At 44.1% G+C, this 27,605-nt stretch overlaps 1 protein-coding gene across 1 annotated transcript; it reads right to left on the bottom strand.

The window, feature by feature from the left end:
* Positions 1–14,253: 14,253 nt before the first annotated feature.
* Positions 14,254–25,772, bottom strand: LOC140480827 (gamma-crystallin N). The gene is made up of 4 exons (XM_072576273.1): positions 25,642–25,772; positions 20,906–21,154; positions 17,900–18,045; positions 14,254–14,486 (listed from the first exon to the last, which is right to left on the bottom strand). The coding sequence occupies exons 1-4, from the start codon at positions 25,660–25,662 to the stop codon at positions 14,351–14,353; spliced, it is 552 nt and encodes a 183-aa protein (XP_072432374.1). The 5' UTR covers positions 25,663–25,772; the 3' UTR covers positions 14,254–14,350.
* Between the last annotated feature and the right edge of the window lie 1,833 nt (positions 25,773–27,605).

Raw genomic sequence — 27,605 nt, 5'->3', positions numbered from 1 at the left:
CGTACCTTTCGGTCCAACTCATCCATGCCGACCAGATATCCAAAATTAATCCAGTCCCATTTGCCAGAATTTGGCCCATATCCCTCTCTTCGTATACCCATCCAGATGCTTTGTCAATGTTGTAATTGTACCAGCCTCCACTACTTCATCTGGCAGGTCATTCCATTGGACTTGAGTGGCATGGATATTATTTGCAGCTCATCAACTTGAACCTGAATATTGTCTATCTGCTGCTGTACATGGACACAAATATTCAGTAAGAGGAGTCACAACTAACCCATAAAAATGCCATAGACTTCTTTGATAGAATTTCCTGCTCCTCGGATACTGCCTGGTCTGCTGTGCTTTCCCAGCACCACTCTAATCTTGAGTCTGATCTCCAGCATCTGCAGTCCTCACTTTTGCCGCCTTTGATAGAATTGCCTGTTTCTGTGTCTCAATTGCCTAACCCTATCGCCATATTGTATCGTGCATCATTTTACACTTCCTGAGATTAGATTAGATTAGATTAGATTAGATTACTTACAGTGTGGAAACAGGCCCTTCGGCCCAACAAGTCCACACCGCCCCGCCGAAGCGCAACCCACCCATACCCCTACATTTACCACTTACCTAACACTACGGGCAATTTAGCATGGCCAATTCACCTGACCTGCACATCTTTGGACTGTGGGAGGAAACCGGAGCACCCGGAGGAAACCCACGCCGACACAGGGAGAACGCCTGAGGCGGGAATTGAACCCGGATCTCTGGCGCTGTGAGGCAGCAGTGCTAACCACTGTGCCACCGAGATATAGCAACACTTTGCATTAAATACATTGTGCATTTCATTAAAAACATTTCACACTATACTCCTGACCACTTTCCAAAGATACTGAAATTAAGTCAGTTGAGATAGTGTTATTCCTTCCCCGCGACTGGGCTTATAATGAACCATTTCGGAAAGCTTGCATCAGATTTTTTTTAGTCATTCACTGAACCTTGTGTTGCTGACTATTTTATTGCCCAGATGGCCATTAAGAGTCAACCACATTGTTGGAGTCACATGTAGGGCAGACCAGGTAGGAACAGCAGATTCATTCCCTAAAGCACATTAATGAACCTTTTACAATAATCAACAATGATTTCACAGTCGTCATTAGACTTAATTCCAGATTTTTATTGAATTAAAATTCCACCTGGGATTCAAACACAGGTTCCCAGAACATTGCCTGGGTTTCTGAGTTAATAGTTTAGCGATAATGCCATTAGACCATCATTTCCCATCAATTGTATGAACCCAATGTGGCCAATGATCAGAGTTTAATCATGAATGGAGTTAATGGAAGAGGTTAGTGGTTTATGATGATACTTGTCATCTCAGTGTTTATACCCTGGCAATACCTCAGCACAGCACGGTGACTGCTCCAGTACAGAGGGTCGCTGCTTTGTTCCTGGTCACCTGCAGCTGAGCTGGTAGCACTTCCAACTCAAAGTCGGAAAGTTGTGATTCCAAAACTAACACCAGAATACTCAGCACAAAATCTAAGTGCATTGGAATGGCTCTGTATAAATATTATGACCACTTTCATTTATACAGAACTTTTGATCAAGGAAATTGGCTCAATTAATTTCTTTGGATAGTTTGTTTGGAACTTAATTTGAATCAATGCGAGTTTTTGCATTTTGGTAAAACAAACAAGGACAGACATTCACGTAAAAGTAGGGCCTTGGGTAATGTTGCAGAACAGAGACTCTGAGGGGTTTCAGGTACATAATTCTTTGAAGTTTACATCACGTGTAGACAGGGTGGTTAAGAAGGCATTTAGTAGGCTTGCCTTCAATGTTCAGACCTTTGAGTGCTGGAGTTGAGATGTCATGTTGAGGTTGTACAAGATGTTGATGAGGGCTCTTCTGGAATACGGTGTCCAGTTCTGGTCTCCCTGTTATAGGAAGGATATTATAAACTTAAAAGGGTTTAGAAAAGATTTACCAGGATATTGCTGGGAATGGAGGGTTTGAGTTTTAAGGAGAGGTTGGATAGGCTGGCAGTTTTTTCAGTGGAGGATAGGAGTTGAGGGGTGAGCTTATAGAGGTTGATAAGATCATGAGGGGCATGGATTGGTTGAATGAAAGATGTATTTTCCCTGGTATTGCGGTTTTAAGACTAGGGGGCATATTTTTAAGGTGAGAGGAGAAAGCTTTTAAAAAAACATGAGGGACAATTCTTTTTTACACTGAGTGGTTTGTTTGTGGAATGAACCTCCTGAGAAAGTGGTGAATGTGGTACAATTCCAACATTTAAAAGACATTTAGATAATTACATGAGTAGGAATCATTTGGACGGATATGGGCTGAGTGCAGGCAGATGGTACTAGTTTAGTTTGGGATTATGGTCGATGTGGACTGGTTGGACTGAAGCACTGTTTTCGTGCTGTATATTTCTATGACTACATAAGGGAGCAGCTGGCCAGAGTTGATTGGAAGGGAGCCTAGCAAGGAAGACAAGGGAGCAGCAATGGCAAGAGTTTCTGGCAGTATTTAAGGAAGCACAGCAGAAATTCAACCCAAGGAATAAGGAATATACTAAGGGGAGGATGAGGCAATCATGGCTGACAAGGGAAGGCAGGGACTACAAACAGCAAAAGAAAAGGCATACAATGTAGTGAAGATTAGTGGGAAGTCAAAGGATTGGGAATGATCTATGTACCAGGCTCCTACTTATAGATACATTAGATAATGGCTAAGTTATGTTCTTCATGTGCTCATATTCATGTGCTGTCAAGATTCTGTAAAGCTCTAATATGCTTTACTTCTTTCCACAATTTGCTATTTATGCTCATTGATGTGTAGCTCTGTGATCTCATTGCAAAATTGCTACAGGGTCCTGAAACCCTCACACAGCAACTGATGCAGGTGAAAATGCCACCCCTGTCCATCACAGATCGTGGACATCAAACAGACCATAGAGCTTCCATTATATTATTCCAAAACCCACCTTCACTCCAGCAAAGCATCATTGTGCTAGGCACATCTTTCTTGATTGTTGGTTTATGTTCTCCAAGAGAATGTGAGGGTTGGAAAGTGTGGTGCTGGAAAAGCCCATCAGGTCAGGAAGCATCCAAGGAGCAGGAGAGTCGAAGTTTCTGGCATAAGCCCTTCATCAGGAATTCTGTGGGGTTGGGGGGTGGGGCAGGCACGGGTGTCGAGGTGGAAGTGAGGAAACTGATGAAATCGACGTTGATGCCGTGTGTTTGAAGGGTCTCAGTTTTCCATCAACTGAACTGATATAGCTCACCATTCTTCCTCTTTCAAACTTCACTGTAATGGAGAGCAAAAGAGAAAGAGGGACTTGCATTTGCTTAACACCTTTCATGGCCTCATTATATCTTACAATAAGTGAAGTACTGTTGCTTGAAGTCACTAGTATAGTGTAGGAAATATGGCAGCCATTTTACACACAGGAAGACTCCACAAATGGTAATAAGTGCCTCTGGAGATCATATATTTTTAAGAAATGTTGATTGAAGAATAAATATTGACTAGAGTATTTAGCTTTCTTCTAAAAAGAGTGCAATGGGATTTTTATTGATCACCAAGAGAAGGCAGATCTGGTTCTGGTTTCAAGTCTCATCCGCGAGATCCGACTTTGACAATACGTCTGTCCCTTGATCAATATTGCACTGGAATGTCAGCCTCAAGAAACTGCGAACAATCTAGAATAGGACTTCAACTCACCACCTTCTGATAGAGATGCAAGTGTTACTGAGAGAGAGATAGAGAGCAAAGAATCATACAGGTAAAGATGTGAAAGTATTGTGTTATAATTCAGTCACTCATTCTCTGTGGCAGGAAATAAATAGGCCCTCTCTGAGCAGTTTCAATTGCTGTTATCCAGTGTTGCCATCTTGTGGCTATTCAATCACATTGCCAGTGGGAGGCTCAGAGCTGAACGGTCTTTGAGCGGAGCCGCATCTCATAACCTTTGGACTGAGAACATTACCAAGCCAGCCTTGGCTGACATTTCTCATTGCAGCTAACCAATATCAAGCTCCAGTTTCAGTATTCCCTGGGTGTGGGTAGGAGCAGTCTCTGCTCTGTCCTAACCTGAGTCCCTACATCCTACCTGTTGGATATTTGTCTCTTTCCCCACACAACAACAATTTGCACCCTTGATTTACTGAAATGTCCCATAAGGCAGCTCATAGGTGTGCTATCAAATCAAACTTGACATCAGGAGATAACAGAGTAGGTGACCCATTGTCAGGAGGGGTAAAGGGTCACCACCCCCTTCCAGGCAGAGAGAGAAATGAAAAGGTTTAAGGGGTGGGGGGAGGCTCCAGGACTGAGCAAGAAGACCAAGGCATGGCCATTGATGGTGGAGTGATGGAAATCAGAGACAACATTAGGGGCCTGTTGATTATAGGTTTGAAAGGATTAATAATTAATTGAGTGAAATAAGTGCTACTCGATGTGGTATCATCATGAAGGGTTTGTCAGGATAGCGAAAGAGCTGGAAAGGCTGTAAGCGTGTAATAAGCTCCATACAGTTCTCTTCTAGTTAGAGAAGAAATCCTCATCCTCATCGAAACTGTATGACTTTGGACTTGAAGGAACCCACACACAACAGGATTGATGAAGGTTTTTGAGATTGGTAGGGGATGAAACCATGAAGGTGTAGAGAACAAGGAACTGAATGTTAAAATTGAAGAGTTGCAGGTCACTGACTGAAGGAGTGATAGGCGTTAGAACCTTAGAATCCCTCCAGTTTGGAAACAGATCCTTCAGCCCAACAAGTCCACACCGACCCTCTGAAGGCTGTAATAAGGTCAGGAACTGAGTGGCCCTTGCGGAACCCAAACTGGGTGTCACTGAGCAGGTTATTGCTGAGCAGGTGTTGCTTGATAGCACTGTTGATGTCACATTCTATTACTTCACTGATGATTGAGAGTAGAGACTGAATGGGACAGCACTTGGCTGGGTTGATTTGTCCTGCTTTTTGAGTACAGGACATCCCTGCACAATTTTCCACATTGTCAGGTAGATGCCAGTATTGTAACTGTACAGGAATAGCTTGGCTTGGGAAGTGGAAAGTTCAGAAGTACAGGTCTTCAGTACTATTGCTGGATTGTTGTCATGGCCTTTCTGGTATCCAGTGTCTCCAATTGTTTCTTGATATCTTGTGGAGTAAAACAAATTGGTTGAAGACTGGTATGTATAATGCTGAAGACCACTGGAGATAGATAGATCACTTCTAGCTTAATATTATTGTAAATACTTCAGTTGTACTGATGTTCTTGGCTCCCCCATCTTTGAGGATCAGGATATTTGTACAGTCTCCTCCTCCAAACAGTTGTTTAGCCATCCGCCAGCACTCACAAATGGATGTGATAGGACTGCAGAGCCGAGGTCTGATCCACCGGCTGTGGAATCACTTAGTTCTATCCACCACTTGCCTGCTTATGCTGTTTGGCTTGCAAATAGCTTCATCATGTTGAGACCTCATTTTCAGGTTTGCCTGCTGCTCCTGGCATGCCCTCCTGCACTCTCCATTGAACCAAGGTTGATCCTTGGCTTGATGGTATTGTGTCTATGGGGTCTAGGCTGGACCTGAGATTGTTAATTGTGCTGGAGTAGAATTCTGCTGTTGCTGTTCGCCCACTGCACCTCATTAGCCAAATGTTTCCAGATTACCAGTTCAGTGACGTTATTATTATGTGACCATCTCCTCCAATTTAAGACAGTATGTTCCATCCTCTGGGTAAAACAATTATTCTTTGTATCCCTTTAATCCTTCCAGCATTGACTTTAAATTTTTGTATCCCTGATTGTGGACCTCTCTGTTAATGTTAATGGAATTAGGTCCTTCCTATTCATTGGATCTAGTCTCCTCATCATTTTGTACCCCTCAATTAAATCTCCTTTCAGCCTCCTCTGTTCCAAAGAAAACAAATCCAGCCTACCAGATATTTCCTTAGAGCAAATATTCTCCATTTCTGACAATGATCTCCTAAATCTCTGCTATAACCGATCTAGTCTGATCACATCTATTGATATATACCATGGATAGCAAGGAACTGAGCTGTGTAGAACTGCACTGGAAACAAAAACATCTATCCACTGTTCCTCTCTGAGTTTGGCTAAGGAGCCAATTAGATTCTCAACCACTTGAAAATAACAATATTAATCCAGAAATGCCAAGATGATCTACCTTGGCCTCCTCCATTGGTTCCCAGCATTATAGATACCCTTCTTCAGCCACTGTCCATTGGATCCCATTGGAGCTTCAAATTTATTGATCAGACCACCATATCGGACCATGTGAAAAGATTTATGGAGACTAAGTTAAGTACATTATCCTCATTCACCCTCCTTGTTACCTTTGCAAAAAGTCAAGACATTTTGTAGGATATTACCTTCCCTGAACAAATTGATGTTGACCATTGTAAAATTGTCTCCCTGAAAATCATTTCTCTTTCCACATCCAGGGTTAGGTAGGCTGGTCTCTAATTACCCAGGTATTCCCCTTCTCCATTTTTAAACAAAACTACAAAGTTAGCAGTCCTGCAGTTCCCCCATCCCATTGAAAACTGATGGTCAGAGCCTCTGCTACCTTTTACTTATGATCCTTTAGCAACCTGAGATATAATTCACTTGGGCCTGGTCATGTATCCACTTACAAGGATGCTAACACACCTTAATATTTCCTTCCTCTAATTTTACCCCATCCCATATACCACCTCCTTAAGAACATAGAACATAGAACATAGAACAATACAGCACAGAACAGGCCCTTCGGCCCACGATGTTGTGCCAAACTTCTATCCTAGATTAAGCACCCATCCATGTACCTATCCAAATGCCGCTTAAAGGTTGCCAATGATTCTGACTCTACCACTCCCACGGGCAGCGCATTCCATGCCCCCACCACTCTCTGGGTAAAGAACCCACCCCTGACATCTCCCCTATACCTTCCACCCTTCACCTTAAATTTATGTCCCCTTGTAACACTCTGTTGTACCCGGGGAAAAAGTTTCTGACTGTCTACTCTATCTATTCCTCTGATCATCTTATAAACCTCTATTAAGTCACCCCTCATCCTTCGCCGTTCCAACGAGAAAAGGCTGAGAACTCTCAACCTATCCTCGTACGACCTATTCTCCATTCCAGGCAACATCCTGGTAAATCTTCTCTGCACCCTCTCCAAAGCTTCCACATCTTTCTTAAAGTGAGGCGACCAGAACTGCACACAGTACTCCAACTGTGGCCTAACCAAAGTCCTGTACAGCTGCAACATCACTTCACGACTCTTGAATTCAATCCCTCTGCTCATGAATGATAATACACCATAGGCCTTCTTACAAACTCTATCCACCTGAGTGGCAACTTTCAAAGATCTATGTACATAGACCCCAAGATCCCTCTGTTCCTCCACCTGACTAAGAACCCTACCATTAACCCTGTATTCCGCATTCTTATTTGTTCTTCCAAAATGGACAACCTCACACTTGACAGGGTTGAACTCCATCTGCCACTCCTCAGCCCAGCTCTGCATCATATCTAAGACCCTTTGCAAATGACAAATGCCCTTCTCACTGTCCACAACTCCACCTATCTTCGTATCATCTGCAAATTTACTGACCCACCCTTCGACTCCCTCATCCAAGTCATTAATAAAAATTACAAACAGCAGAGGACCCAGAACTGATCCCTGCGGAACTCCACTTGTAACTGGGCTCCAGGCTGAATATTTACCATCTACCACCACTCTCTGACTTCGACCGGTTAGCCAGTTTTCTATCCAATTGGCCAAATTTCCCTCTATCCCATGCCTCCTGACTTTCCGCATAAGCCTACCATGGGGAACCTTATCAAATGCCTTACTAAAATCCATATACACTACATCCACTGCTCTACCCTCATCCACATACTTGGTCACCTCCTCGAAGAATTCAATAAGACTTGTAAGGCAAGACCTACCCTTCACAAATCCGTGCTGGCTGTCCCTAATCAAGCAGTGTCTTTCCAGATACTCGTTAATCCTATCCCTCGCTACCCTTTCCATTACTTTGCCTACCACTGAAGTAAGACTAACTGGCGTGTAATTCCCGGGGTTATCCTTATTCCCTTTTTTGAACAGGGGCACAACATTCGCTACTCTCCAGTCCCCTGGTACCACCCCCTTTGTCAGTGAAGACGAGAAGATCATTGCCAACGGTTCTGCAATTTCCTCTCTTGCTTCCCACATAATCCTAGGATATATCCCGTCAGGCCCGGGGGACTTGTCTATCCTTAAGTTGTTCAAAATGTCAACACATCTTCCTTCCTAACAAGTATCTCTTCTAACTTACCAGTCCGTTTCACACTCTCCTCTTCAACAATACGGTCCCTCTCGTTCATAAATACTGAAGAGAAGTACTTGTTCAAGACCTCTCCTATCTCTTCCGACTCAATACACAATCTCCCACTACTGTCCTTGATCGGACCTACCCTCGTTCTCGTCATTCTCAGGTTTCTCACATACGCATAGAATGCCTTGGGGTTATCCTTGATCCTATCCGCCAAGGATTTTTCATGCCCTCTCTTAACTCTCCTAATCCCTTTCTTCAGGTCTCTTCTGGCTATCCTGTATCCCTCCACTGCTCTGTCTGAACCCTGTTTCCTCAACCTTATGTAAGCCTCCTTCTTCCTCTTTACTAGACATTCAACCTCCCTCGTCAACCAAGGCTCCCTCACACGACCATTTCTTTCCTGCCTGATAGGTACATACATATCAAGGACACGTCGTATCTGCTCCTTGAAAAAGTTCCACATTTCCACCACATCCTTCCCTGACAGCCTATGCTCCCAACTTATGCTCCTCAAATCCTGTCATACAGCATCGTAATTTCCCATCCCCCAATTGTAAAATCTACCTTGTTGTGCGCACCTATCTCTCTCCATAACCAAGGTGAAAGTCACAGAATTGTGGTCACCATCACCAAAATGTTCACCCACTAACAAGCCCACCACTTGTCCCGGTTCGTTACCGGAGTACCAAATCCAATATGGCCTCCCCTCTGGTTGGACAATCTACATACTGAGTTAGAAAAGCTTCCTGGACACACTGCACAAACACCGCCCCATCCAATCTACTTGATCTAAAGAGCTTCCAATCAATATTTGGGAAGTTGAAATTGCCCATGACTACGACCCTGTGGCTTCTGCACCTTTCCAAAATCTGTTTCCCAATCTGTTTCTCCACATCTCTCCTGCTATTGGGGGGCCTATAGTAAACACCCAACAAGGTGACTGCTCCTTTCCTATTTCTGACTTCAGCCCATACTACCTCCAAAGGCAGATCCCCCTCAAACTTCCTTTCTGCAGCCGTTATACCATTTCTAATTAGCAATGCCACCCCCTCTCCTTTTTTACCACCCTCCCTAGTCTTACTGAAACATCTGTAACCAGGAACCTCCAACAGCCATTCCTGTCCCTCATCAATCCACGTTTCCGTGATGGCCACAACATCGTAGTCCCAGGTACCGATCCGCGCCTTAAGTTCACCCACCTTATTTCTGATACTCCTTGCGTTGAAGTATACGCACTTGAGCCCATCTCTGTGTCCGCAAGTATTCCCTGTCAGTGCTACCTTCTCCACAGCCTCCCTACAGTCTTGGACATCCTGACACACAGCTAGCCTACTTGCTGGACTACAAGTCCGGATCCCATCCTCCTGCCAAATTAGTTTAAACTCCCCCGAAGAGTGCTAGCAAACCTACCCCCCAGGATATTGGTGCCCTTCTGGTTCAGGTGCAACCCATCCTGTTTATACAGGTCCCACCTTCCCCAGAATGCAGTCCAATTGTCCAAATACCTGAAGCCCTCCCTCCTACACCATCCTTGCAGCCACGTGTTCAACTGCACTCTCTCCCTATTCGTTGCCTCACTGTCACGTGGCACCGGCAACAACCCAGAGATGACAACTCTGTCCGTCCTAGCTTTTAGCTTCCAGCCTAACTCCCTGAGCTCTTGAATGACCTCCCCACCCCTCTTCCTACCTATGTCGTTGGTGCCAATGTGTACCACGACTTCTGGCTGCACACCCTCCCCCTTAAGGATTCTGAAGACACGGTCCGAGACGTCTCGGACCCTGGCACCCGGGAGGCAAAAAACCATCCGAGAGTCTCGCCCATGTCCACAGAACTGCCTGTCCGTCCCTCTAACTAGAGAGTCTCCTATAACTAGCGCTCTCCTCCTCTCCCCTTTTCCCTTCTGAGTCTCAGAGCCAGACCTCACGCCACAGAACCCTTCACTTCAGCTTACACCTGCAAGGCTGTCCCCCCCAACAATTTCCAAAGCTGTATACTTATTATTTAGGGGAACAACCACAGGGGAACCCTGCTCTGCCTGCTTCTTCCCCTTCCCACCTCTAACTGTTACCCAGCTAACTCTGTTCTCCGGCGTAACTATGTCCCTGTAGCTTCTATCAATCACCCTCTCAGCCTCTCGAATAATCCTCAATTCATCCGACTCCAGTTCCAGTTCCCTAACTCGTTCGGTGAGGAGCAGGATCTGACTGCATTTCCTGCAGACGAAGTCGGCAGGAGTATCGGTGGTCACCCCTACCTCAAACATCCTGCAGGAGGAACATTCCACCGCCTGCGCTGCCATGACTGTACACTTTGTTTCCAAAACAAGAACACTGAGTCAATAACACTGAGTCGCTTACCTGTGGACTTTAAAGTTAGGTTAGAGGAGGAGGGTGGGAGGGAGGCCCTACGAAGTAGGGCCTGGGGTATAGAACACACCCACTCAAATACTAATCACTTACCTTCCCAACCAGCTCTGCGCTCCAACCTCACTTCCGCCCAGCTCGCGCCGCTCTCTGAGGTGAAAAGTCTCCCGGGTTCGCTTTTACTCGGCCGCTGCTCCCACTCAAATGACCGTTGGTGTTAAAGGGTGAGTATTTATACTCACTGTTCTCCTTCCCGGCTGCCCCTCTGCTTTCCGTCACTTCCTCTGCTGCTCCCGCTCTTTCTGTGAAGAGAGAGAGAAAAAACACCGCTGCCCGCTACAGGTAAGTAATTTTAAAACAAACTGTCTTACCGTAGCTGTAGTCTCCCGGGTTCGCTTTTACTCGGCCGCTGCTCCCACTCAAAAAAAACTGCCATGTCTGCTTTGATACTCCTCTGCTACAGAACCCGTGCAAAATATTCACTAAGAACCATGCCCTAGAGCACTCCTCCTGCATGTGTACAGTTCTGGTCGCCCCATTCCAGAAAAGATGTGGAAGCGCTAGAAAAGATGCAGAGGAGATTTACCAGGATGGTTTACCTAGTCTGGAGCAAAGGTCTTATGAGGAATGGCTGAGAGACTTGGGTCTATTCTCATTGGAAAGAAGAAGGCTAAGAGGGGATTTGATAGAGACATATAACGTGATCAGAGGATTAGATAGGGTAGACAGTGAAAGTCTTCTTCCTAGGATGAAGACATCAGCTTGTATGAGGGAGCACAACTACAAGTTGAGGGGTGATAGGTTTAAGAAAGATGCCAGAGGCAGGTTCTTTACTCAAAGAGTGGTAAGGGCATGGCATGCCCTGCCTGCCAATATAGTTAATTCAGCCACATTAGGGAGATTTAAACAATCTGTGGATAAGCACATGGATGATGAAGGGATAGTGTAGGGGGATGAGCTTAGACTAGTTCATAAGTCGGCACAACATTGAGGGCCGAAGGGCCTGTTCTGCATTGTATTGTTCTATGTTCTATGTTCTATGCATAGTTATTCCCCTGTTCTTTACGTATTTGTAAGATATCTTTACTTGCCAATATTTTTTCATATTCTCTCTTTGCTTTCCCCTTTGATATTATCTCTGTAATTTTTTTTATCATTCTGCAGTGTTGTGCTTTTGGATCAGATATACTTTCCTGTTTCCCTCAGCATATCCTATCAGCATGATCTTAGAGATCTCAGGTTAGGGTGGGGGATGTTGGGGGAAGGTGGAGTTACCTCGATTTGTTCCTTCCTCTCTTTCTCATTGTTCAAATGGATTTGTTCTGAAGTCTCTTTAATTCTTTCCTGAACGCATTACACTGACTTCAAGAAGCTGTTTCCAGTCCAATTTTGCCAAATCACACCTTAGTTCTGTAAACAAATGGTACTTCCCCAATTTCCCAAAGTTCACTAAACTGATACCAAGTAAGGAGGGCTTGCCTAATGAGGAGAGATTGACTAGATTGGGCCTGTACCCATTAGAGTTGAGCAGAGTGAGAGGTGACCTTATTGAAACATAGTGGAGGATTTGACAGGGTAAATACAGACAGGTTGTTTCCCCTTAAGTGATAGTCTAGGACCAGAGAGTGTAATCTCAGAAGAAGGGGGCAATCATTTAAGGCAGTGATGAGGAAGAATTTCTTCTCTCAGAGGGTAGAGAATCTGTGGAAATCTTCACTGCAAAGGGCAGTTGAGGCAGGTCATTGACTATATTCAAGGCTGAGACAGATGTTTAATCAGTAAAGGAATCAAGACTTATGGAGAAAGGCAGGAGAGCCAATTCTCAGATCAGTCATGATCTCATTGAATGTCAGTACAGAATTGATGGACCAACAGGTCTATTTCTGCACTACAATTTTTAGAACCATTCTTGTACATAGAATATAGAACATCACAGAACAGTACAGCACAGGAACAGGCCCTTTGACACATAATGTTGTGCCAAATATGATGCCAAATTAAACTAATCCTTTCTAACTGCCCTTGTACATGTTGTCTGTATCCTCTCTAAAGTCTTTGCATCTTTCCTAAATTGTGATGCCCAGAATTAGGTGTAATTCTCTATTTAGGCCTGAACCAGTGTCTTATATGGATGTATCATGACTTCTGTACACTATGCCTCTGTTTACGAAGCCTAATATCCTGTACACATTTTTAATCACTACCTGCACCTGATCTGCCAACTTTAATGCCTTGTGCACACTCATACCTTTAGATCTCTCTGTTCCTCTCTGGCGATTTTTACTTTGTTTTGCATTCTTTGTCAAAAATTCCCAATGACCCTCTCTACAGCCAACTGAAAGCTGTATTTTATAGAATCATTGAATAGTTCAACCAGTGAAAGGGGAGTTAGGATAGGGATTCTTTCGGTCCATTGAATCTCCAACAGTTCCAGGTGGGGTTTGATTCTCCTGCTCATTTCCAAGATCCCACCAATATTCTTTAACCTTTTATTTATTTCCTTTTGATGCCACAGCATCAGGCAGAATATGGTGACTCCTAACCACTATTCCCAGCAAATAACACTAGGGCAATGGGGAATGCTATAGAATAAAAAGGTCAAGGGGTATAGGTTTGTAGCTCCTTGAAAGTGGAGTCACAGGTAGACTGGATGGTGAAGAAGGCTTTCAGCATGCTTGTGTTCACTATTCACAGCACTGAGAGTTGGAGTCAGGATATTATATTGCAGCTATATCAGATGTTGGTGAGGCCACATTTGGACTACTGCATACAATTCTGGTTGCCCTACTATAGAAAGAATATTATTAAATTAGACAAAATGTAGTAAGGATTTACTAGGGTGCAACCTGGACTGGAAGGTTTGAGTTATTGGGAAAGTTGAATAGGCTCGGACATTTCCCCTGGAATGTTGGACACCGAGGGGTCACTTTAGAGAGATGTATAAAACCATGAGTGGCATAGTTAATTTAAATAACCAACAGCTTTTCCCCAGGGTAGGGGACTCTCAAACTAGATGGCATAGGTTTAAGGAGAGAGGGAAGAGATACAAAAGGGGCCAAAGACACAAATCTTTCATTCAGAGGGTGGTGAGTGTCTGGAACAGTCTGCCAGAGGCAGTGGTCGAGGTGAGTATAATCTTGTCATTTAAGAAATATCTAGACCGATACATGGATGGTGCTGGAAGGGCTTGATGAAGGATCCTGATGAAGGGCCCGAAACGTCAATTTTCCTGCTCCTTGGATGCTGCCTGACCTGCTGTGCTTTTCTAGTACCACTCTGATCTAAACTCTGGTTTCCAGCATCTGCAGTCCTCACTTTTGCCTAGATACATGGATGGATTAACTATGGAGGGAAATGGACCAAATGCAGGCAAATGGTTTAACTATGAAAACCAGACCACATGGACAAGATGGGTCGAAGGGCCATCTACATCTCTATGACTCTTGATGTCCCTAGTTAAACCCAGGTTCTCACTGAGGCAAGTATTGAGTTTCTTCACCACCCCAGATATTTAGAATGAAACTAGCCATCGAAATAGAAGAGAACATGCATGTCTGTTTGGGATATTTTTGAACAGTTTTATTTATTTTGTAGTTTCCGATGTTGGCAGCAGTCTCAGTTTGATCTTGATGGAAGGAAGCAGTCTGAGGCTCACTAGAAGTAGTTAACGACCCTTCGCAGGGACTGGATGTTTCCATTTTGTGCCTGCCACTCTGTGTGTGAGTGGTAATTTCCTCGTTCCACAATGTACATTCGACCGCGGTAATTGGGCTCATCGTATAAGACCCAGCTGCAAATTGAACGGGAGAAATATCAAACAATTAAATGGTTGCGATCAAACTGCGAGGATTGAATTTTGCAGACAGGTCAGATGAAAGGTGTTTGCACTCATTCCTTTTAGTCCAGTATTAGTGAGGTGGCTGAGTCATTCAAAAACAGAAATCGCTCCAAGCCTCTTTGAGTAGAAGAAATTCAGAGGGGGATTTGCTTGAGGAACTTGAGATGATGAAAATGATTGCTTGGATAGATGGACAGAAACTGTTACCTCTTGCGGGGAGCCAAGAGGAAGAGGACATTGCCATCATTAAGCATGCTCAGGAGTGAGGTCAGCGAGCACTCCTTCATTTCCTTGGAAGTATTTAAGATTCTAAAGGGATTGACAAAGCAGATGTAGAAAGGATGTGTCCCCTTGTGGGGCAATCTAGAATGAGCAGTTGTAGTTTTAGGCTAAAGGATGGCAGGTTTAAAACAGAGATGAGGAAAAGTCACTTCTACAAGGGTCACGAGTCTGTGGAATTCACTATCCCAGAGTGTGGGTGGATGCTGGGAAACAATACAGTTGAGGAGATAGACAGATCTTGAATTAGCAACAGGTTAAAGGGTTAGGAGGAATGAGCAGGAAAGTTAAGACTGAGATGAAGTCAACTAGGATCATATTAAATGGCAGAGCATAGTCGATGGGCTGAATGGCCAACTCCTGCTCTAAGTTCTCATTTTTGCACAAAGGTGAGTGAAAGCCTTCTAGCTATTTCCCAAAATAGCTGCTGAAGTTTGTGGTGGGGGCAGTGGTGCTTGGCAAGGGCAATTGAAAATATCAAAACAGAGACGGAGTGATTTTTTTGTCAGGTAAATGTACTAAGGGCTGTGGAAGCAAGGCCATTGGAGGTATACTGAAGCAACAAATCAGCCATGACCCAACTGTATGGGGAACAGGCTTGAGGGATAGGATTTATGACCATCTGGAAGAGCATGGCTTGATTAAATGCAGTCAACATGGCTTTGTGAGGGGCAGGTCATGCCTCACAAAACTTATTGAGTTCTTTGAGGATGTGACTAGAAACGTTGATGAGGGTCAAGCTGTGGATGTGGTGTATATGGACTTCAGCGAGGCATTTGATAAGGTTCCCCATGGTAGGCTCATTCAGAAGGTCAGGAGGAATGGGATTCAGGGGAACATAGCTGTCTGGATACAGAATTGGCTGGCCAACAGAAGACAGCGAGTGGTAGTAGAAGGAAAATATTCTACCTGGAAGTCTGTGGTGAGTGGTGTTCCACAGAGCTCTGTCCTTGGGCCTCTATTGTTTGTAATTTTTATTAATGACTTGGATGAGGGGATTGAAGGATGGGTCAGCAAGTTTGCAGATGACACAAAGGTTGGAGGTGTCATTGACAGTATAGAGGGCTGTTGTAGGCTGCAGCGGGACATTGACAGGATGCAGAGATGGGCTGAGAGGTGGCAGACGGAGTTCAGCCTGGATAAATGCGAGGTGATGCATTTTGGAAGGTCGAATTTGAAAGCTGAGTACAGGATTAAGGATAGGATTCTTGGCAGTGTGGAGGAACAGAGGGATCTTGGTGTGCAGGTACATAGATCCCTTAAAATGGCCAACCAGGGGGGATTGAGTTTAAGAGTCATGAGATCTTGTTGCAGCTCTATAAAACTTTGGTTAGACTGCACTTGGAATACTGCTTCCAGCTCTGGTCACCCTATTATAGAAAAGATGTGGATGCTTTGGAGAGGGTTCAGAGGAGGTTTACCAGGATGCTGCCTGGACTGGAGGGCTTATCTTATGAAGAGAGGTTGACTGAGCTCAGACTTTTTTCATTGGAGAAAAGGAGGAGGAGAGGGGACTTAATTGAGGTATACAAGGTAATGAGAGGCATAGATAGAGTCGATAGCAAGAGACTATTTCCCAGGGCAGAAATGACTAACACGAGGGGTCATAGTTTTAAGCTGGTTGGAGGAAAGTATAGAGGGGATGTCAGAGGTGGGTTCTTTACACAGAGAGTTGTGAGAGCATGGAATGCGTTGCCAGCAGCAGTTGTGGAAGCAAGGTCACTGGGGACATTAAGAGACTACTGGACATGTATGTGGTCACAGAAATTTGAGGGTGCATACACGAGGATCAGTGGTCGGCACAATATCGTGGGCTGAAGGGCCTGTTCTGTGCTGTACTGTTCTATGTTCTATGTTCTATAAAATGAGTGGTCAGTTCCTAATCCTGTGTTCCCAGTTACTGACAGTAATTATATGTTGCTAGGGGTTTTATGTTAAAGAGATTTTTGATTCTGGGGCTAGTCCTGTTCATTATGCCCCAAGATATTTATGCCACTTGTGCCTAACCCTGCTGAGGGCTTGGGATCTGGTCAGTGGGGTCTGGGGGCAGATCCATGTATCTGACAAGAGACCTATTATGGTACAAAAGAAGTGGATTTGGCCCATTAAGTACATGCCAACAGGGTCTGGCATGGACTCAGAAGGGGCTTTTTTTACACTTGTATTTGGTTTACTGGGAGTCTGTATTTACTCCCTATAGAGCAGCAGGAGAGCATCTGAAAGTTGTGCTTTTGCAACATTAATCCTCTTCTCTGAGTGTTCCAATCATGCCCTAGTCCAGGATAAGTGCCAGGGTGACTATCTGCCCACTGCCCCATTAATCCCATTATTTTAGAGCGGATGTGGGAATAGTGATTCCTGGAGGTTCAGAAATATGAATCTCTGGAGGTAGCAAAACTATTTGAATAAAAGCACCTGGAATTCTTGGCTTTTAAAAGCAAGGCCTGGAATACAAAAAGGAGAAATTTATAGCCACCCCTTACAAAGCACAGGATAGATCTCATCAAGGGTGTTATGTCATATTCTGGCCACCAGACTTTAGGAGTGACTTTAAGTTCTTGAAGAGGAGATATAGTACCAATGATGAGAGAGTTCAGTTGTGTGAAGTGGGGATAGAACCTTAGAGCAGAGTTGGTTAAAGGGTGATTTAATGCAGATGCTTAGATTGTAAACATTTTTTACTAGAGGAGGTGGAGGAAGTTGTTTCAACTTGCAAGAAAATCTGTAACTAGACGGCATAGATTGAAGACTGTACAAAGAAATCTGGTGCTTGAAAGCCCTGTAGAAAATGCAGTAATAACTTTCAGGAGGGAACTGGAGATTTATTTAACACTTGCTGGGCTGAGAGTGGGACTAAAAGGGCAGCTTTTTCAGGGAGCTGGTATAGACACAACGGGCCAAATGGTCTCCACCTTTGTTATGTGACTTGATGGAGTAGCTGTCCTAGTTCCATCACTTCAATAACATACATCAATGTTTTTTGGGCTACTGTCTGTACTTACAGTTTACACTGTACAAGGAAACTACGAAAGGATCAAAACTACGTCAGACAAGAGCTTCAAGCTGACAGAGGAATTGACACTTACGCCCCATCACCATAAACCCGGATGGAGTTGACACAGGTTTTGTTCCAGCCTCTACCCTGCAGGAAGGGACAATCCTCACAGAACTCCATACACTGGCCATTGAAGTCGCAGTTCTCAAACAGCTCTATCCTGTAATGCTCGCCATGCTGAAAAAACAAGTCAGACGTAAAGGGTGAACAAAAGTCATCCATTGGTGCCCATCCACCCTGGGCATTAATCTTGGAATATTTCCCTATGCCCATGTTTACTGGATCCTGGGCTCAAACAGGACATGAATAAAAGCAGGAATCGTGGTTTTGGCATGACAGGTCAGCCATTTTGTTGCCCGTGGCAACTCATTATTTGAGGAGACAGAGATAAAAACTAAAACATAATCTATAACTGACCTGGTGATCAGAAAGCAGTGAATGTCCGCAGTCACTAACAGAGCTCATGGCAGAGAAGGCTCAGGGCGACATGATTAATGTAAATTGTGAAGGGTAAAGATAAAATAAATAGGAGGAACCTGTTTCCTTTGGCAGAGGGGTGATAGATTCAAGCTAATTGGTGGGAAGGATTAGAAGTTTATAAGGAATTTTTTTTAATGCAGAGGGTGGTGGATGTCTGGAATTCACTCCCTGAGTTGATGGTGGAGGGAGAGATTCTAACTTTTAAAAAGAAACCTGAAGCTACACCTCAAGTTCTGTAAGATTCAGGACTGGAGGCTGTGTGCAGGAAAATGGGATTACAAAGAGATTAGATTAGATTAGATTCCCTACACTGTGGAAACAAACCCACACCGACCCTCTGAAGGGTAACCCACCCCCCCCTCTAACAAGTGCACCTAACACCATGGACAATTTAATAGGGCCAATTCACCTGATCTGCACATCTTTGGAATGTGGGAGGAAACCAAAGCACCCAGAGGAAACCCACACAGACACAGGGAGAATGTGCAAACGCCACACAGTCACCCAAGGTGGGAATTGAACCTGGGACCCTGGCACTGTGAGGCAGCAGTGCTAACCACCATGCCACCCCAAGGGCATCTGAATGTCTTTGGGTCAGTATGGACAAGATGGGCTAAAAGGTCTCCTTCTGTGCTGTATTGTTTCTATGGTTCTATTGAATATTTGGAATACTCACACTTCTCGTGGGAGATGATGGCATGGTGGTTTTGGTTAGTTATCCAGACACATGGAGTCAGTGCCCTTTGTAACAAGTTCCAATCCTACTATGGCAACTAATTAATAAAATCTGGAATTGAAAGCCAGTCTAAGTAATGGTGACTGTGACAACCATTAATCTGGTTCCCTGACGCCACCTAGGGGCAAAGAAATCTTTACCCACCTGAGACAGCAATGTGGTTGATCCCTAGCGTCCTCTGAAATAGGCCAAGAATGCTGGCCTTACCAGTGATGACAATGTCCCATTAACATTTTTCAAAAATGTCACAGTGATAAAGGATACAATCTGTAAAATTGGTGAGAGTTCAGGGTAGATTTACCATCAAATAAAATAGGAGCAGGAGAAGGCTATTGAAGCTTGATTTTGCATTTAATAAAAACAGAGGCTAATCTGATTGTGGCATCAATCTACTTCCCTTAACCCCATTAATCTTAACTCCCTTGTTCATCAGCAATCTGCCTAACTCTGCCTTGAATATATTCAAAGACACTCTCTACTGTTCTCAGGGAAAGAGAATGCACCACAGCTGGTATAGCAAATGCTCTGCTCAAGAACTTACAGAGAGTTGTGAACGCAGCCCAGTCCATCATGCAAACCAACTTCCTTCCATTGACTCCATCGATAATTCCCATTGCCATAATTGATGACTCCTTCCACCTCACTTATACTCTCTTCATCCTCTTCTATTGGGCAGGAAGTTTGAAAACACACACCAGCAGATTCAGAACAGCTTCTCCCTGCCATTATCAGACTTATGAATGAACCTCTCATATATTCTAGTTGATCTATCACTGCACCTTCTCTGTAGTTGTCACACTATACTCTGCATTCTGCTCTATCACTCTGATGTGTAGTAATGTAATGTATGATTGGCCTGGATAGCATGCAGTACAATACTTTTCAATATCTCCGTACATGGGACAATAATAATAAATCAAATCAAAGAATGCCATGGATTAATGACTCTTTGTTAGAAATGTGTCCTCATAGTCATCTCAAATGGGAGACCCATGATTTTTAAACCAGTCCCATACTTCTTGATTCTCCCATCAGAGATATCTCCCTCCCACTGCCTACTCAGTCAAGTCCCTCTCAGCATTTTATAGCTTTTTACATGTGATGTGCTTGGATGAATGGGCCATCCTGCAAAATCCTGGAGTTCTTTGTAAGTAAAAGTACTGTGTGTTCATCACATGATCACAGAATTCATAGTTTCCCCAGAGTGTGGAAACAGACCATTCTTCCCATTGAATCCACACCACCCCTCTGAAGAACATCCCATCCAGCCCCTTTCCCCCATGCCCCAACCCTGTAACCCTGCATTTCCCATGCTTAAGCCATGTACCTTTCACATCCCTGGACACTATGGGCAATTTAGCATTGCCAATTCACCTAATCCTCACATCTTTGGAGTGTAGGAGGAAACCCACGCAGACACGGGGAGAATGTGCAAACTCCACACAGTCACCTGAGAGTGGAATCAAACCTGAGTCCACCCTCAGGTTGTTGTGAGGTAGCAGTGCCAGCCACTGATCCACCATGTCACGCTGACTGGCAGACCTCCAAGATGAAAAGCTCATCACCACCTTGTTCAAGGCATCTCGGGATTCACAATTCCCTGCCCCAGCCCCAACCTTGTCCCAGCCAGTGACACCCAAATCTAGAATCATAATCAATTAATGCATCTCAGTTCTGTGAACTGGCACAGAGCTTTCTCATCAATGAGACTTTATTTTCACTCCCAGGGGTATCGCTGGCTGATCCAACACTTTAATGCCTAAGGATCTTCCATGTCGACACAGCATGTTCACACAATGCGATTGATGTGTCCTAACGTACCATTTTGATGGGTCTGCAGGAGCCCATGTGGTCATTGTGAGCATTCCAGCGGTAAAAGTCAGGGTACTCTCCTCGTTCCAGGATGTACTGGTGCCCTTTGAAATCCGGGTGGTCATAGCAGATCCAAGCACTGCTCTCCACTCGGATGGAGTTCACTCTGTTCAGAAATCCCCTGTCCTGGAAGTTGTCGCAGTCTCCACACACCTCCAGTTTTCTGCCTGTAAAACATTTCCCCTCGTAGAAGATGATCTGATGGAGGAAAGAGCACAAATACCTCAATCAATGCCCCAGTGGTTCAGCCAACTCCCAAATAATAGGAAATCTGAAGCAAGCTGGGATCTATTCAGATAAGGGGTCAGAAAATGGAATGGAACCTTAAGAGATAAAAAAGCAATAAGTTTTAAAACAGCTACAAGAATCTGAGAAACCATTGAGACTCATGAGTTAAGATTTGGATATTAATTCTTGGTTCTAATGATTTCAAATTAAACTTCCTAATAAGAGAAAGAATCCTCTGATCTATATAATTACAGATAATTGCTCTGTTAAATATGTTTGGCTTGTCTCAAAATGTTACAAATTGACCTTCTCACTATAACTAACCAATGGGCAGATCCAAAACATATGGGAACAGGGTGGGCACAGGCAGTAAGCCAAGAAATAAAAAGAGGAACAGCAGAAATAAAAGCCCAAGCTAATGTGCATCTAAACACAATGAAACAAGATGATTATTCTCTTCCTATCCCCTTTCTTTTCAGCCTGTTCTGCACTGAGGCAGCCTCAATCTTTGCCCAGGTGGCAAATCAAATAAACAAATCTCGACATGAGTGCAATTTGCTTTTATCAGCGTTGTCGTTAAGTGAAGAAAATGTATACCTTGCATTTACATATTGCTTTCCACGACTTCAGAATGAGCTATCATGCTTCATGCACTTTTGAAACATAGTTGCTGTTGAGATGTGGAAAGGGGCAGTCAATTTTGCATGGAGTCCCAGTAAATCCCAACATGTCAATGCCAGGTAACCAGTCATGGGTTATTTTTCCCAGGCAAATGACATTGGGACAGGTGAAAAATAATGAGTAATTCTCCTGATAGCTTATGGACCTGCAGCCTTTTCAGTTATTAGGAGCTTAACCTTTCCTGAGGCACCAGATACTAAACCCTTTCAAGAGTTGATGGATCTAGTTAAGGAATATTATGACCCCAAGCTTCCTCTAATTCTGAGGTGCTATTTGGCAACTTGAGAACCAGGGAAATCTGCATCGATATTTTTGACTAGATTAGGATGACTGGCAGAGGCCTGCCCCCACTTTGGTTTAACCCTTAATGAGACATTGTTTGGTATATGGGATTAATGATGTAACCATGCAAAAGTGCCTACTAGCTGAAGCCCAACTGGAGTTCAATTAGGCACTGCAATTGGCATTATCATTGGAAAATGTGGCAATTAGAACATACAGTGAGTTATAGGGTGGAAGTGGACACCTTCACCAGGCTAATTGACCTTGAGTGAAGACAATTGCATAGCCTCACTTAGGACATATCCTGAACAGAGGGACTCTGGGTCAGCTCATAGCAAAATCCCAAAACAAAGCCAAGCCTAAGCCAAATAGCTAACATTTTCTTCAGGATCCAGGCTAACAAGCCATTGTAGTTGCTGCCAGCATGCGGACTTGAGACAGTAAAAGTGTCCCACTTGGCCTGAATTCAGTAAGAGAGCTCATAGGCCGGTATCCAGGAGAGTGCACACCCTGGAAATCCCACCTACATCAGGCTTGGAACAGTTAGATTGCTTAGCAACATCCAAATCAGAACCAAAATAAACATCTGGTTAAATCCGGTTCTAATGAAGGTTGATACTAGCGTGGCTTTATCAGTGATTGTCAAACTAGGTTTTAATAAAATCTGCTCTGGATTCCAAACCTTAAGTTAAGTGCAAGACCTCGACTAGATTGAGAACCTATATTGGGGAACTGCTACAGATTAAGGATATAATTTTGTTTCCAGTCTCATATGAGAAGCAGCTGATTCTGTTACCACTGGTTGTAGTAAAAGGCTCGGGCCCAAGCTTGATGGGGCATATTCAGTCGAGAAAGATTCACTTTGACTGGTTTAATATTTTTCTAATAGAAAGTGGCTATCTGAGTGAAGTCCTAATTAAAATTTTGCTAACTTGGAAAATTTTCAAGAAGGTCCAGAAACTATCAAAGGAACCAAAGCCACCTTGCCTGGTGACCAAGAAGCAATTCCACAAATCTGCAAGGCCCACCTAGTGCCATTTGCCTTATGGGCAAAAGTAGAGTTAGAGATCAGAAGGCTGGAGAGTGAAGGAATGATCAAACCAGTCCAGTTTGCAAAATGGGCAGCATCGGTCATCCCAATGGTGAAACCCAATGAGTTGGCTCACCTTTGTGGGGATTTTAAACAAATGGTAAACCACCTCTCACAGCTGGATAAATACCCAATCCCGCACATAAAGGATTTATATGCAAAAATGACAGGGGTGGGGCTGTCCTTCATGAAGCTGAACATAAGCCACGTGTACCTGCAATTGCAGTTAGATGAGGATTCCCAGAAGTATGCTACAATTATACCCATAAGAGGTTTGTCCCAATGTATGAGACTACCATTTGGGGTATCATTAGCCTGTGCCACTTTTCAGCAGATGATAGAGAATATTTTACAAGGGCAGTTCACCATTTGTCTAGATGACTTGCTCATAACATGGAAGACCAATAAAGAGCACTTAGAGAACTTGGACATACAGGTTGTTCTGCTATAATGTGTGTGTTTCATTAACACAAATTCGTTGTAATGCAATTGATGAATTGGGGACACTGTTTCCAAAGCGTGAACCTTTGAAACACGTGTTGGCTGTAACATCATCAACACTTTAGGCGCTGTTTCTAATATGCAATTTTTCTATCACACAGGGTTGCACAAGAACGCAACCATCGCATTATAGAAGAACTACCTGTAGTCCTTAGATGGTTTTCTGAGGTGGGCATAAGCCTTAGAATGGAAAAATGCATGTTCCAGGCATCCCAAATGACTTTCTTGAGCTACAGAATCAACGAGACCGGGCTACACCTGTTGGAAGATAAAGTGAGGGGATTCAAAGGTGCCCCGGCTCCCATATCTGTACTGGAGGTTAGACCTTTCCTTGGTTTGGTATATTATTACAGAAAGTTCATATGTAACCTGACCTCCATCCTGGCACCTTTACATCTGAAAAGGGGTCAGCCTTGGGTAAAAAGGGTAACCAAGAATAGCCTTTAGGGAAGGGAAGAAGCAGCTATCATTGTCTAAGGCATTAGCATACTATGATCTCAAGTGAGATCCCAGATTTGGTGCTGACATACGATGCCATATTTTTTAGATTAGATTAGATTACTTACAGTGTGGAAACAGGCCCTTCGGCCCAACAAGTCCACACCGCCCCGCCGAAGCGTAACCCACCCATACCCCTACATCTACATCTAACCCTTACCTAACACTACGGGCAATTTAGCATGGCCAATTCACCTGACCTGCACATCTTTGGACTGTGGGAGGAAACCGGAGCACCCAGAGGAAACCCACGCAGACACGGGGAGAACGTGCAAACTCCACATAGTCAGTCGCCTGAGGTGGGAATTGAACCCGGGTCTCTGGCGCTGTGAGGCAGCAGTGCTAACTACGGTGCCACCGTTCCGCCCACTATATATCTTATGGTATCAGGGTAGTGTTGGCTCCTCGTTGGCCCAATGGAGTGGAATGCCCAATAATAGTGAATGCTTCCCAGACATTGGCTGATGCAGAGCACAAATATGCCCAGATAGAGAAGGAAGATTTAGTCGTCATCTTTGAATGTAAATTTGTAATAGTAACAGAGCACAAATCCCTGCTAGGGCTACACAACGAGGACAAGGCTGTGTTGCCCATTGCTTCAGGTTGAATATAGTGGTGGGCTGTCATTCCAAATGCATACAATTGCAAGTTGGAACACTGTCTGGGAGGCCAAGTAATAACTGTGGATGCCTTGAGCTGTCTCCTGCTGGCAGATAAACCACCAAGGGTTCCACGACTAGAACAGTCTGTTCTGCTTTTAAATTTTCTGTACATCCTTCCGGTTACCGTTGACAATATCAGACTGGACGCAAAAAGCTCCAGTCCTGGCAAAACTAAAATAGCATCAGAATGCAAGATGGTGGACACAGGACTCCACTTAAGGACAGAGACAATGTACTTCAGGGGATGAAATTTGTCCTGAAACCATGGAAATGGCCCAGCATGGGTCATGCATGGGTCATGTAAGAGGTATGGTTGACGTATAGTCAGGTCCTGTGACGTACAAAGTTGGGGTAGGTGAGGTGGTCTTGAACAGGTATGTGGGCCACCTGAAAGCTGCAAACTTGCAATCAGGCAGGAGCAAAACATACCTCGCCCCTCAGAACCAGCTGCTAAGGCTGCTGGATGTCACAGCCTTGACACCATTGCCACCTGAAGAGTCAAGTACTATGCACATGTAAATAAAGGGTATCTTGGTGACAGGATACCAGTCTCTGTGGAGTTATTTCACTGAGAAATTTGATGGGGCTCTTGGTTGAATCTAAAATACAGTGCAGCAGTCCCTTGGTACTGCAGTGGGACAGTCAGCTTAGAATTCGTGCTGAAGTCTCTAGAGTGGGATTTGACAGAGAGCTTTATATAAATACACACAAAATACGAAGGCAAAATTGAATTGGTCGCTCACCTTGCCCGAATACTGTGACATGTTGCTGCCGGATTCTGTCCAACGGAGCTGAATGCCAAAATGTCTTTGACACCCGGGAATAATTGGACAGCCCAATATATAACTCGGAGGCTGGGAATGTTCCACCTCTCGCGAGGCCACCTCATCAATGGAACTGCAAAGCCGAGCTGAAAAGATTTTGCTTTGCTCACAGAATTATTTGGAAAGGATTCTGCTGATTCTGGGCATTTGTGGCCGCAGAGGAGGCTCCAACAAAAGATTCCCTCGAGGGCAAGGATTTTGGAGGATTAGTACCTTTTCAGTCAGGGCCACTAACCTGCTGGTGATAACGGGGGTTTACTGTGATTTGGGATGGCTTTGGCAGCTGCCTGAATCCGAAAGAGGAAATGTAACCCATGTGTGAGACATGACAATGTCTGTGCTAGTGGAGCTCGTACCTTGGAGATTGCTTTATCAAATATACGCAGTGGAGCACTCTTTCAAACCACTCAGTTTGTGCTTCACAGAGGGAAAATCCACCCGAGGCAGGAAATATTGGTTGAGGTCACTGAAAGCTTGGTCAAAGAAGTTGCTCCCAAATTTTGCAATTGTACTCATTCAGTCCAGTATAAGAGGATAATATGATAAGTGTCAGTGTAGGTTTACAGTCCTTTCAGATAAGATCCTTGATGAATTCAGATACAAACTGAGGTGCAACAACAGTGAGCAAGATTAAATGTTTTTAAGATTTCACATTCAGACAGCACCTGATTTAGCATCAAGACATCCCAAAGAGCTTGACTCATATTTCCAACCTTTGAGCAGTGCCTGTAAGAGTGAATCTGCTCTTTTGCTGTAAAGCGATTTTGTTCCCATCTGCCCTTTCCATGCTTAGTAACTGCCTCACTGGGTGGGTCGTGGTGATAGATGATCTGCTCCTATTCGCTGCTATGGTCATTGCAAATCTGATTGTTACCACATGTCCAACAGCACCAAGTAAAGACTGACCTTTCAATTCTAACATTGCTTCTCTGTGACAGAGCATCTTGTTTCTGACACCAGAGGTTACGACATTGTGAAAGGATTCTTTAGCGGTAAAACAGTTTGCGGTATGTTGGGGTAATATAAATGCACATTATTTAAGAATATAAGGAAGGTGAGTTAGAGTAGGCCAATTCTGCCCTCATCCCTATGTAATTTTTCCTATTTAACTTTTGCGTAGTTGATTCTGACCCAAGTTCCTCCCTTTCAAATTGAATGTTATTTCTGCCACGTTACAGTCACTGTTCCCAAGGGGATTGTTTACTCTCACATCACTTATTAAACCTACTTCATTACTCATTACCAGATCCAACTTAGTCTGATCATCTACATGAGCACTTAAAATGCCAGGACACAGTAGGCGACGGAGCGAGGGCAGATAAATGAGATTAACGTAGTTGGTCAGCATAGGCCTGATGAGCTGAAGGAGCTGTTTCTGCGCAGTACGACTCTATGACTAGTAGAGTCCACAACATATTTTTCTAGCATACTGCCTTGAATGTTGGAGGTTTTGAGTTATAGGGAGAGGCTGAAAGGACCGGGGCTATTTTCCCTGGAGTGTCAGAGGCTGAGGGGTAACCTTGTAGAGGTTTATAAAATCACAAGGGGTGTGGATAGGGTAAATACACAAGGTCTTTTCCCTGAGGTGGGTAAGTCCAAAACTAGAGGGCATAGATTTAAGGGGTGACTCCTGTATGGAATGACCTGCCAGAGGATGTGGTGGAGGTTGGTACAATTACAACATTTAAAAGGAAGGGTATATGAATAGGAAGAGTTTAGAGAGATATGGGCCAAATGCTGGCAAATGGGACTAGATTAATTTAGGATATCTGGTCGGCACGGACGAGTTGGACCAAAGGGTCTGTTCCTGTGCTGTACATCTCGACGACTCTATGAAGACAATTTATAAATTCTTCCTTGTGGCTACCTTTGAAAACTCAACT

The sequence above is a fragment of the Chiloscyllium punctatum genome, chromosome 8, assembly GCF_047496795.1.
Source record: "Chiloscyllium punctatum isolate Juve2018m chromosome 8, sChiPun1.3, whole genome shotgun sequence".
NCBI lineage: Eukaryota > Metazoa > Chordata > Chondrichthyes > Orectolobiformes > Hemiscylliidae > Chiloscyllium > Chiloscyllium punctatum.
This window is presented reverse-complemented; position numbering and strand designations above follow the sequence as displayed.

Excerpts from the sequence above, each read along its gene's own strand:
- LOC140480827 (XM_072576273.1), bottom strand. The coding sequence starts at position 25,662 with ATGTCACAGTATTCGGGCAAG. Across the intron at positions 18,046-20,905 it reads CCTGCAGACCCATCAAAATG|CATGGCGAGCATTACAGGAT; the intron begins GTACGTTAGGAC and ends TTGTTTTTTCAG. Across the intron at positions 14,487-17,899 it reads CGGGTTTATGGTGATGGGGC|CTGGGTCTTATACGATGAGC; the intron begins GTAAGTGTCAAT and ends TTCAATTTGCAG.